General features: G+C 34.4%; 1 protein-coding gene across 1 annotated transcript in view; it reads left to right on the top strand.

Annotated features, from left to right (window-relative positions):
* The window catches only part of LRP1B (LDL receptor related protein 1B), a gene marked incomplete at both ends in the record, with an annotated part of 635,176 nt that overhangs the window by 488,771 nt on the left and 133,881 nt on the right, over positions 1-12,524 (top strand). The window contains one exon of the mRNA XM_082285346.1: positions 2,997-3,368. Coding sequence (XP_082141472.1) covers positions 2,997-3,368 — 372 coding nt within the window. The remainder of the gene's footprint in view (positions 1-2,996; positions 3,369-12,524) is intronic.

Genomic DNA, 12,524 nt, shown 5'->3' with positions numbered 1-12,524 from the left:
TGCTATTGATTGTTTTAATATCACCTGCTACTTTTTCTGTATATTAAAGCATACCAAAAATTAAGTAATCCATGATTTTATCTCCACTTTTTACTCTTGAAGTAGATTTTTTTAACTAAAATTAATGTACTAAAGAAAACATATAGTACCAATCCTACTAAAATCTTCAGAGTGTTTCAAAGAGAAAACCTAAAACCAAAACACTTCCTATTATTCCAGGTTTGATGGTTTTTGTTTTGTTTTTCTTAAAAAACACTCGTAGGATTAGGAGACCTTGACTTGTGCTTTACAGAGCAGTAATCTCAGGCAGTTTCAGATTTGTATTCAAAAGCAAACCAGATTTTTTTTCTTATTGGACATTCCCAGCCTCTGTGTCTCATTATTTATTTGCTGAAATTACTTGGGTTTGAGTCTATCTTTTCTTTTTTGTTTTTTCTTCTTTTTCTGTGGGAAGAGACTTTGTAAATAATCAGATTTCCTTTATATTCAGTTAGTTTAGCAAACTCAAGAGACAAAAGTTATTATAGACTCTCTTTGATTTATGGTACTGATGGTTAAACTTCATTCTCCATTACCTGACTAAGAATAATCTTGCTTTTTAACTGTCTTTTTACTTCTAAAATTCTGTTTTTGACAATACCTTGAAAAACTTGCTTTAGTGAGCAAAATTGGTTAGATGAGTACCAAAAATGATGATGATTTCCTCAGAAAAAAACTGCTAATGGGTAATCCAGACAAAATTTTCTAGAAACGTGTTCAAAAAGAGAGGAAAAAAATTTCCAGTGTTGGTAGCACTCAAAAGTTGCTTTAATCACAGCATTATTTATCCAAAGATTCTGTTTCTTCTACATACATCTTTCCTAAATAACTGCATTAAATATGACATGTTAAATAAATCTGAATTTTGAAAGAAAGCATGTTTATGAAGAAGAAAAATTCTTTTTTGAAATTTTAAATATTTTTGAGAAAAAATAATTTGCAAACATATATGCATATTAATTTTACTAAGGATTTCTGCATGCAATTTGAGAGCATCATATTTCATGGATAAAAATAAAAGCCACACCAAAACCCATCTCTTTTAACTAGGCTAGAAATTGTTAATGTCTGCTGGCTTGGAAGGGCCTTATAGTATAGAATTAGGAAAATAGAACAGTGGGATAAAACAATGCTTCTTTATGTGTAATTTTTATTGATATCTTTGTAGACTTGATCACATTAGGAATAGGAGAAATGGTTACTGAGCCTAAAAATCTACTGATGTTAGTTTGAAAAACATACCTGAATGATTTTTTAATACGTTTTTCAAATTTTACTAGGGTACAAATGGTTAATGTCATTGGGAGGGGATGTCAGTGAGCCAGAAGGACAAAAGGGCAAAAACAGGTGAAAAATGTTTTTGGAATATTTTTCTATCTCACACTCTTTTATATATCTCTATATATTTAAGTTTATTGAACTAGAAGAAGTTAGCTGTTTAAAAAACCAATGTAATTAATTAGTTTCTAGACCTTTTGTTATTAAAACAACCCTGCAAACCAAAAAGAAAAAAAAACCCCAAGCAAACAAACAAAAAAAATCCCAACACCCCAATGAGCTGTGCTGATTGTGATAGGTGCTTTTTTTTCAAACACCTGTTTTACCCTTTCTGGTGAGCCAGTCCTGCAGTGGGATTTGCAAACATTCCCATCCTTCAGTGCAGTTTTATAGGTGTCCAAGGACATACCCTGACTACACTGGCTTCAGAACTGGCCACTTTTTTAAAGAGATTTACAGCTGGTGAACCATGGAAGCATTGAAGTTTTCCAAGAGATTTTAGAAGCTTGAGGATCTTTTTCATATATTTTCTTTTTTTCTTCTCAACCTCTCATCCTTCCAAACAGATATTAACTTTTCTAGCCTAATAAAACTTTTAAAGAATCTTTTAAGCAAATTGAATGTAAAAATGTATATAGCTGAATCTCCACATGTTTTACATAGCTTCAGAGGACTGTGTCTCATGGAGTTTTTCCTAGGAACACAAATTCAGTATTTCTGCTTTTAACAGCAAGTTACCTCTCATTTCCCATGATTTTTTATTAAATGGATTTTCAGCTTGAAATGTAGCAGTTAAAGAATTCAATCAACAGGGCTTTCAGACACTACATATTCCCCAACAATTATGGTTTTGTACCTGAAAACATTCTATTAAAATGTTTTATTCACCTTCATTATGTGGAAAACTTTCAGAAATGGGGAAATCACTATACTGGAAGAGCTGAGTTGTTACATGGAAAGTGCTGTCAGAAACAGAAACTGAATTATCTTAACTAACTGTAATAGTAATTCACAAATAGTCCAAAATAAAAAAAAAAGACAAATAGCTCCCAATTATTGCTGATTACTGTTATTTTAAACATTGCTTGCAACAAGTGTAGTTACTAATTTGACAATGATTTCTTAATAGTGTGCAATTGTCAGGGAGTAAGTTTTTGAAGTCGGGTTTTAATTTAAATTGAACAGAATGTTAGGAAATGTCTTCATTGAAAACAAGGAACTGGATTCACACAGTTTTTACTAGTCAGTACATATGTTTTTAATTTGTTAGAAAATGTCTAAAAGCAGTACTGTATTCTGGTGGTAGCTAAATTTGACTTTTTGCCAGTAACAGGTGTTTTAAAAAAAATTTAAAGCTCACAGCACTTGAAACATTTTCTAAATCTTCAGCTGGTTTCAGAAGAATAACTCACGTTATCTTTTTCTATTAATAAAATATATACTGTTGTGAAGTGAAAAGGGCATTCATTGTATTTGCTCATTAATTGTGTTCTTTAAAATTATTTTTTGGTTGTGGTTAAAGCTGCATTATTTACCGGTTTAGCCTTTGTTTTCCTTGTGAACATAGTGCAAATAACTTTTAAGAGGAGAATTCTCAGAACACATGATATTTCATTTCTTTTTAAGTTAACGAAGTGTATTTTTATTTGTAAGAGATTTTATTATGGTTTTTTTTACAGGTACCAGTGTCTGTGCCAAGAACAACGGTGGATGTCACCAGCTCTGCCTTTACCGTGGGAACGCTTGGAGAACTTGTGCCTGCGCTCACGGGTACCTGGCAGAGGATGGCATCAGCTGCCTCAGACACGAGGGTTACCTGCTCTACTCAGGAAGGACAATACTAAAAAGCATCCACCTTTCAGATGAGACCAACCTGAATTCTCCAGTAAGGCCATATGAAAACCCAGAGTACTTCAAAAATGTGATCGCTCTGGCCTTTGACTACAGCCTGAAGGGAAGGGGCACCAACCGCATATTCTTCAGTGATGCCCACTATGGAAACATCCAAGTTATTAAAGACAACTGGGCTGGCAGAAGAGTGCTAATTGAAAGTAAGTAAAAAAAAAACCCACCACATATATATTCCCCAAAATGCGTATTTTATCTCAATGAACTGTATTGAGTGAAGAGTTGGTGATCACTTTGCTTTATGGAGTAAAAAAAATCAATGAAGTTTTACCATAATGAATTATTTTATTTTATCCCTATAAGATACATTTAAACATTAACCACTTCAAAATAATTTATGTTAAAACAGGTTTGTGATATTTGAAGCATGTTACTAGAAAACAGAAGTGATGGTGGCAATGCTTAATTTATATTACTGTGACTTAAAGGAGCTTTACCATTGAAACAAAACCTCATTGTGCATTGCTTGGAAATGAAACTATTTGGCTGTTAATTTTCTAGTTAGTGAGGATGAAGTCTCTGTTGTGGCCATTTCCCAGCAGAAAATTTTAAGACCTTGGTCATGGTGTTCAGCTGATTCACCCATCTTGAAGTGAAACCCAAGAAAGGGACTTGTGCTCAGTGATAATCAAAGCCAAATTCCAACCTACGAAACTGTTTGGTTTTAATAGAGGCTCACTTGGTAATGTACTTATTTACTCCTCATGTTTACTATGCCTTCATTCCCCCCAGGAGTAGGAGGAATTTTATGAAATGTGACCAGTTTCTAGCCTTTGAAACTTGTAGCTTGGCACTACTATCAAGAAATTGCTGCCAACATCTTCACCAAAGTCTTTGGGATAGGACAAACCGCATTTTGCTGCTGAGGTCTCAATAAAATCTGAGTGTCTGGCCATAAAATGTTTATCAACCAAGTCTGACATAACTGTAATACAATGTGTGTGTAGGAAGGTACCAGGTTTGTCGTGGTAAAATCTGAATTCAAGGAAAATCTGAATGTGAATACATAAGGAATACATCCTTAATGCTAAACATCCATAAATCTGTATGCCAGAAGTGTTAATTGTAAAAACTTCTGCTGTCTTTCATTTCTGTTCTACTTAATTTGTTCTAAAATATGCAACAAACCACATTCATCTGGAGTCAGTTACCACATGCAGATACTGAATTTGTTTGTTCTCTTACTTTTTTCAGTACTGTCTGGCTTTTTTGAAGGCTGCAATTTCAGTAATTGTTTTCCAAAAGGTCTGAAATGCTGTATAGTATTTGCTCCTTAAGTTGTGGATAAATCTCGTATGAATTTCTACTGTTTTATGCTATGTTGCCTAAATTTAGCTATTTGTTTGGGTCAGTTTAATAACAAAACCAAAGAGTGGTGAGGGAAAATGGAATTTTGTTTGCTGTATCACCTTTTGCTGTTGCGTGTTAATGGGAATATATTTTACAAAAGAAAAAAGTTAAACAGTTGCAAACTGACAAAATATTATTGCACAACTGACATTGGATAGTTGTTACACATTCTGCCTCTGCACTGGGCTTCTGTGGAGTCGTTTGTGGTTATGAAAACAGTTGGCATTAATGCATGGAAGAACATTTTTTAAATATTTTTGAACTGAAAGAGGGCAGATTTAGATGAGATTTAAGGAAGAAATTCTTCACTATGATAATGGTGAGGCCCTGTCACAGATTGCCCAGAGAAGCCATGGCTGCCCCATTCTGGGAAGTGTCCAAGGACAGGTTGGATGGAGCTTGGAGCAACCTGGGATAGTGGAAGGTCTCCCTGCCCGTGGCAGGGGGTGGAATGGGATGATCTTTTAAGGTGTCTTCCAAACCAAACCATACTGTGATTATTTTTGATATTTTTGTTTGGGTTTCTTCCCATTGGTCTCCTATGTGTGCATATTTTAGAGGAATCTGTGCTATCTGTATTAAGATATGTTAAAGATAAACTAAGCGATGAATCAGGATGTTCCCATTACTCCCAGAAAAGCATTAAACCTAAGGGTTCAGAGTTGAGCTTAGCTGCACAAGAGACAGAAACATGCAGGGGTGACATGGAAGCACAACTTTAGCTCTGGTGGTTTAAAAAGAGATTAAAAGTATCATTTGAAAAGCCATTGGAATTTTCAGCGTTTAAAACAGACAAAGAAGAGAAATAAGTACTGGGGAAGCACTAATGCAGATAGAAATTGGTTTTTAAAAGAACAATAAGGCATTCCTCATTACTTCATAGGAGGTTGCTCTACAAGAGCTAAAGACATTCCATAAAGCATAGCTGGGAATTACAGGTCTAAGAAATTGTTCTGAAGTGTTTCTACTTATAGCTTAATATGCCAGATTTCATTTTTCATTAGCAGAGTCAGCACTCTGAATAATTGAATGTCAGATGAAATTTTGTATCCTTGCAAAAGCATTCACTGTAGCTGCTTGGGATGTACGTGTGAACTATGGCGTTTTGTAGAAATACTTCTCTGTTATTCTGTAGAAATGCTTCTTTCTAAGTGAGAAGGGATATAACATCCCAGAATATGTTTATTGCTCTCTTTCATGTGTTTTAAACCTCTTCAGTTTATGTTGAGTCATTCCTTTTCAGCTGGTATTTTTGTAGCCTTCCATCCCACAGTCTGCATGTGATTTTTCTCTCACTGTAAACAGGAGACATTCATGAGGCTGTTTGATATAATGAAAAGACTTGATCAACCTCCACCTGTAAGGAGAAAAGCAGTGTTAAGATGGTTGCACCACTAATTCCATTCACTGGAAGACGTAAAATTCCCATATTTTCTCATTTCTGAGTTAAGAATCTGTGATCACATAGAAATTATTGAGTGGAACCCAGCTGAAAAATTATAGTAATAATGTTTCATTTCAGAATTGAAAAATAAAGTATTTGACATTAATTTTGCTATTTTTTTCCTCCAGAATTATTAGAATACATCTGTAGGAAGTTTTACTTTGTTAGGAAGAGATTCAAAACCACACTGGAAATACTTAGTGTGGTTATATCAGTTCTACAACCTTTTTCTACCTCATTAAGTTGTAGTCCACAAATAGTGTAAACCTTTATTCAGTAATTGACTTTAATAGAGAAAATAGGGTACGTTACATACAAGACATGGTTGTCCCAGATTTTTAGTTCACTGAATGTAAACCTGCTCCTAAAGGATCTATTACCAGATGGATCTATACCTCCCTGAAATCAGATGTGTCACTCAAATCTAATAGATCCGTGAACTTTTCTGCACACTAAAAACACTTAAGACACATAGAGCTCTTTGTTAAACAGGTTTTCAGCTCACTAAAAACAGATTTACAACTCACGAGCAACCCATTATCTAACATGTTTTTATCTCACTGAGAACAGATTTACTACCCAGAAACAACCCTTTATCTAACATGTTTCCAGTTCACTGGAAACAGATTTACAACCCATACGCAAGCTATTATCTAACACAGTTCCAACTCACTGAATATTGATTTAGAATTCATAAACATCCCATTATCTGACAAATTTTCACCTCACTGAACAGATTTGCAACTCATAAACAACCCATTAGCTAACACATTTTCGGCTGAGGGAAGGTAGATATACAGCATATAAACAACTTTATCTAACTTGTTCCAGTTCACTAAAAACAGATTCAAAACTCAACAAGAATCCTGTACCTGGTGGGGTCCTGTCTTCAGCAGCAAGAAACAATGACAACAACAACAACAAAAAACCAGGATGTGCACAGCGTGCCTTGCCCTAACACCTTTATTATTTGTGCAATGTAGGGGTTTTTTGGAGGGGATTCTTTCATATCTCTAAACTCTCCTTTGGTCAATCAGCAGCAGCTTTCTCTTTCTTATTTTTCTAAGTAATTTTAACAGGCTAATCTTTCTTATTCCCACTTCTTAAAAAAAGTTTACCTTTTTCTTGGCCTATGATTTCCCACAAATATTCTTTTGGCTGATCTAAGTTGTTTCAAAGCTTATGTTTATACAAAGAAGCCTTTTTAGAAGAAAAACTTTCAAGTTTCAATTTCTAGGCTATTAGTGCTTTTTAAATATATTTATCATAGGGAGAAGTTTGAAGTAATATATTCATTAACCAAAGTCTTCCTCAGTGCATCTTTGGAAAAACAGTGCAGTGCTCAAATAGGTTTAGTACAGTGGTACAACAGTAGACAGAAGAACAATGAGCAAGTTAAAAATTAAAGAAAAAAGGTGGAGGCAAGGAAAAACAAACAAAAAAAACAAATGAGAAGGAGGGAAGAGTATTAACATGAGATACACTCAGTGAGATGTTTTTTTCCTCCTGCCTGTGTAAACAACAGCACTGAGACATTTTGCCAGTGTACTGTCTTTCACAGCACAAAAGGGAAATGTTATGTGAAGAAAACGCTCCTGTTTTGAACCTGAAGCACTCATGCCCATGGAACACAAAAATCTTTTCACTGCTAACATAAAGTGTCAGATCCTGTGATGTATTGTAAGGCTTTTTACAGTTTGAATCTTTTAAAGGTGTTCCAATGTGTGCTACTATTCTTCCTAACTAAATGGGTCCAATTTAACTGTCAAAAAGGCATTTATGTTCCCATTTCTCTTACAGAGCATTACATTTTGTACATTGTGTGAGATCCCTTTAGTTTTGGAGCTTTCTTCTCCAGGAAAGAACTTTTTAATCTGTTAAAAATAAATACTTGAATATTGCTGCTTTTCATTTCATAAATAAATGGGATTCATTATTAACTGTATGTGTTGGAATAGAGGTCCAGTGATTTTGACCTTTTAAAGGAGGGAAAGTGAGAGGGAAAGAGAGGCTGTTGTTAAGTCTAGGATATTTAAATAGTAAAACATAGTGTTTATTATTACAATGCCAACATTGTTACAGGAAAACAAAGTGTCTGGTTTGTCAATGGAATTTGTTTCTGTATATTGCTGCATATTAGAGAATCAGACAGTCACAGAATGTTTTGGTTGGAAGAGACCTTAAAGTTCCCACACCCTGCCAGGGCAGGGACACCTTCCACTAGGCTAAGATTAGTGGGTAAAACCTGTGAGTTGTTGTTATAGGTGGATGAAGTTTACTAATTTTATATCAAGCTTTTTTAAAAAATTTTAGAAATGTGTATTCCTGCACATTTCATGCTTTGTTTAGGTGTTCCTGGTGTGAAACTCTGAAATATATTCATGATGGGAGCTGCCTCACACTGATCTTTTAGTTTGGTACATCCCCGAGCATTCCCAACCTCAGTACCGAGGAAAGGTGTTTCTTTCTGCCTGCTGCACTTGAGAGTGTTCCTGAAGAATTAATAATGTCTGTGACTGAGTCAACTTTAAACATTGCCCTCAAATTTATATTGATGTATGTATTTGCTACATTTTTCCTTCAGCAGCTGTGACTTAGTTGCATAAAATGTAAAAATACATTTGGTGAATTATCAGGAAAAAGCTACCCAGAGGAACATCTCTCAAATTTTATTGGTTTTTTAATTTTTTTCTAAAGAGTAATGTGATCCAGCAAATATCATTAGATTGCGAGGCTATTCTGGCATTAATGCCTCAAATAGCTCTTTTTCAAGAGTAATAATAAAAATGTGTGATTATACATATTTATTGGAAGGCTTATTAGGATAGTCATGCTATTGTTCTGAAGGTGGTAAGGGTGAATAGTTTTGGGGATCTTATAGAGTCCATATGTAATGCATAAGAAGATAATGTGGGCTGCTGTAATGAGGAAAACATTTCTTCCATGACAATTGTTGAGATTTTTAATAATCCAGTAAAATACTTTCATCTCTATAGGTTAGCTTTCCAATCTAGATCTCTTTCTGCTTTTAAAACTTCTTTTATGTTGATATGTTTAACTACATTGCAGTTATGATGTTACAACACTTGCTAACTGGTAATGACTTGTTGAACCGTACTGGGAAGGTTCCAGTTACAGTTTTACAAAATACTACTGTTTTTCTAAATTATTGAGTTTCATGCATTTCCTTAAGCTTGTGATGTGTCATTCTTTGTTACATTATTCCTGCTGACCCTAAGACAATCCCTAAATTTAATAACAGAGTAAGTTGTATATCAGATAATGAAGGACAGAGTGTTGCAGGTCTGTGATTTTCCTTGGTAAATAATCAGGGAACATTTGTGGCAGGGCTCTATCCATTGTCTAGAAAAAAATAATTGGAGGTAGAAATAGATTTTATCATAAAAAGCAGTTGGTTATTATGGAAGACACCAAGTGTTTTGCTAGATATGAGATTTCAGTATTGCACTTTCCACAAAAAACCTGAAAAGATGGAGGGTTTTTTCCTGCTTTTAGAATGGTCTTATATTTCTTTATATCATTCCCAACAAATGTTCATTATTCCAGTATTGGCTCAGGAAGTTTGAAGAAGTAATAAGGTCACATCCACGGAGATGTTTGTAGTTTCTTAAGCTAATTGTTACCTTGAAGAGCCAAAGCCTTTGCTTATGCTGTCTTACTGCATTTAATAATCTTTAATGTGGGATAGCTTATAGCATGGGTTTATTTTTTCAAGATATAGAAAAATGGTACAGGTGTTTGGTGATTCTTGGTATAATTTTAGCAAACTTTACATCTGCTCTGAAACAAAATTATATTCTCAGGCTAAATAGAACGATGGCATAATTGGTTATTGCAGTTTATCATAAACTTACTACTGTGTGAGAACTTTTATTTAGCAAAAGGTTTCCTGGTACTTGAAGAGCAAAGTGAGGGTGAGAATTATGTAAAGTTCTGGTTGTGCAGTCAGTGAGGGATGTGAATAGAAATGCTTTCCTTCAGGTGCCTCATTGCTGGTGAGGCTCTGCTTTCACCCCAGATCAAACAGGGACCACCTGTTACCTGTCACCATAATCTGTCACAAACAGAGTGACAGAAACCACGACCCCCTCCTGCGACCAGTCTGCTGTAACAATCCTCAGGCTGACTCCTGAAAGGGAAATTGCAAAACCCAAGTCAGAGAATGAATAAAGATCAAGCAGGTGTTCCACTGATCATTAAAGCCATCTCCAATGTTCTGATATCAAAGTACAGTTTATGCTCAATTTGATTACTTTGATGGCTTTTCAGTGTTAAAAAAAATAATGATGCTGACAGTTGTTCTTGCTTTACATCACTGTTAAGGAAAAGGAGTTGGTTAAAATGGTAAATTGAAGGAAAAAGGTAATTGAAGTGGTGCAACTGGAAAAGTTTTGACTGTAAACTTTCTAGATGGTTTTAAAAACAGAAGGTAAGAAGTAAAAATCTATGAAATGGAGAACTAGTGTGTATATGTGTGTATGTATATGTATATAACCAAAATCAGTGGCAAATACTATTGGATTATTTAAACCTTGCCCTTTATTATTTATATTTTCTGGCTGCAATAATAAGGGAGCATATTCTGAGTTCTTCAGTTATTGATTTTTTGCTTGTCTGTTCCCTGAGAAAGTCAGATGAAGATCAGCATGACAATATTTATAGGCTGCATCTCATCTGTGGGATGCAATCTATCTTCGTTAACTTCAGTAAAAGTGATAGATAGCATTTGGCAACGTAATGATGTGATCACTCTGGCATTGCCTTTGTAAATCATAAGCTGTTGCATTCTCTTGTGTAGATATTTAATCAGTTATACACCCCATTACTGATTTAATTCGGAACGTCAGTGGCAGGTGAATAATGTGAGTATTTGTATATTAATATCATATTGTATTAATGTTCTTTTCACTTAAGTATGCTATTCATGTGAAAATCATAAACTGTTGCTTCATGGCTTGAATAAATTTAATCAGTGCTGTAGGCATCTAATGCCATCAGTGTTTTAATTCAATATGTCAGTGAAACAAATGGGATTCCTTTCATTTCCAGTTTCTTTATGCTTTACCAGTTCAGAATATTACATGATGCTGCAAAAATATGAAGCTTAGAGTAAACAAATTGCTAATTTTCAACCTGTCAGTGGCATTTGGGACTAAATCCCCCAACTGTAGCACCAGAGAGGACAAGTACATATTTCCGATGTATTTTATAGCAACTGAATATCTAATGATAAAGTAAATTTAAGGAAAAAAGTGCTCTAGAATATTCTTTAAAGGAGTATGAAATAAGGAAATATAAAATAATATCTATGCAAACCAGTGATGATACAACACTGAAATGCAGTTGCTCAGGAATATTCTCCAGTATCCTGTCTTTAGCAATATGAAGTTGCTGGAAAGTTTTCATTTTAAGGAACAGCGTAAAGGTCTAGAGGACCATTTCTAGCATAATTCCTGTCCTTGATCACTGTTTTATCACTGATAAAAGATTTACAGGAACTTAGACTTAGAGATTCGTCAGTAACCTCTAAACAAAAAAAACAAACAAAAAAAAAAAAAACAACCACAAAACAAAAGAAAACCCCTAGAAATGTATAAACTAACCCAAAAAAATTGTATTAGCAGTGTGAAATTCTTATTGTGACTATTTGCCTGAATGGTGCACTGCTGGCATGTCCAGTTCACACCACGTGCTAACAAGAACAAAGTTACTTGTGTTATGCATTGGAAGAATTTATCTAAAAGTTGTATTGCTCTCTAAATCCTATGCCCTTGACTTTTAAACCACCTTATTTATAGATTTCTAAAGCTATTAAATGAGTCACTCCTATATTGGTGGAGTTCTCAATTCCGTAAGTACAGAACATGATAAAACTACAAGTTTATTAGCAAATAAAAGAGTATGCCTGGTGTAAATCCTTCAGAATTAATACTTTTGGTGGGGTTAAGAAAATGCACTTGGTGTGTGTTTGCAGCAGTTAGTTTTCTATTTAATTAATATTTTTTTTCCTGTCGTAAAACAATTTAAGTCTTCTGATTTTTTTTTTTTTTTTTTTTAGGAGCATATTTTTTTACTCTGTTCTTCTGTTTGAGTTATTTATGAAATAATTGTCATCTACAGGTTTCTCCCCTGAACCTTGTCTTTGAATTAAGTTTTATAGTTTGCTTTCTTTTAGCTCTGCTCTGCTGGGACATACGTATATATGGCAAAGGTTTTTTTTGCAAAATTGCATATTTTAGGTATTTTATTAAAACATTTTTCATCTGTATGCCAAATGTTTGCTTGTCTCCATACATGCCATAACCTTCCGTGTTGCTGTTCTCTAAAAACTTAGAAATTGCCATTTTATGAATAGTAACTTGAATTTAAACCTTCTTCTGTCACCATTTACAGGCCTAAACATGGAACTGCAGTATGATGTGTTTGTCCTGGGTACAAAGGGGAAACTTTGCTTTCTGATACCTGTGAGAAAATTCAATTCTCC

This window comes from Coloeus monedula (genome assembly GCF_965178545.1).
Source record: "Coloeus monedula genome assembly, chromosome: 7".
Lineage (NCBI taxonomy): Eukaryota > Metazoa > Chordata > Aves > Passeriformes > Corvidae > Coloeus > Coloeus monedula.
This window is presented reverse-complemented; position numbering and strand designations above follow the sequence as displayed.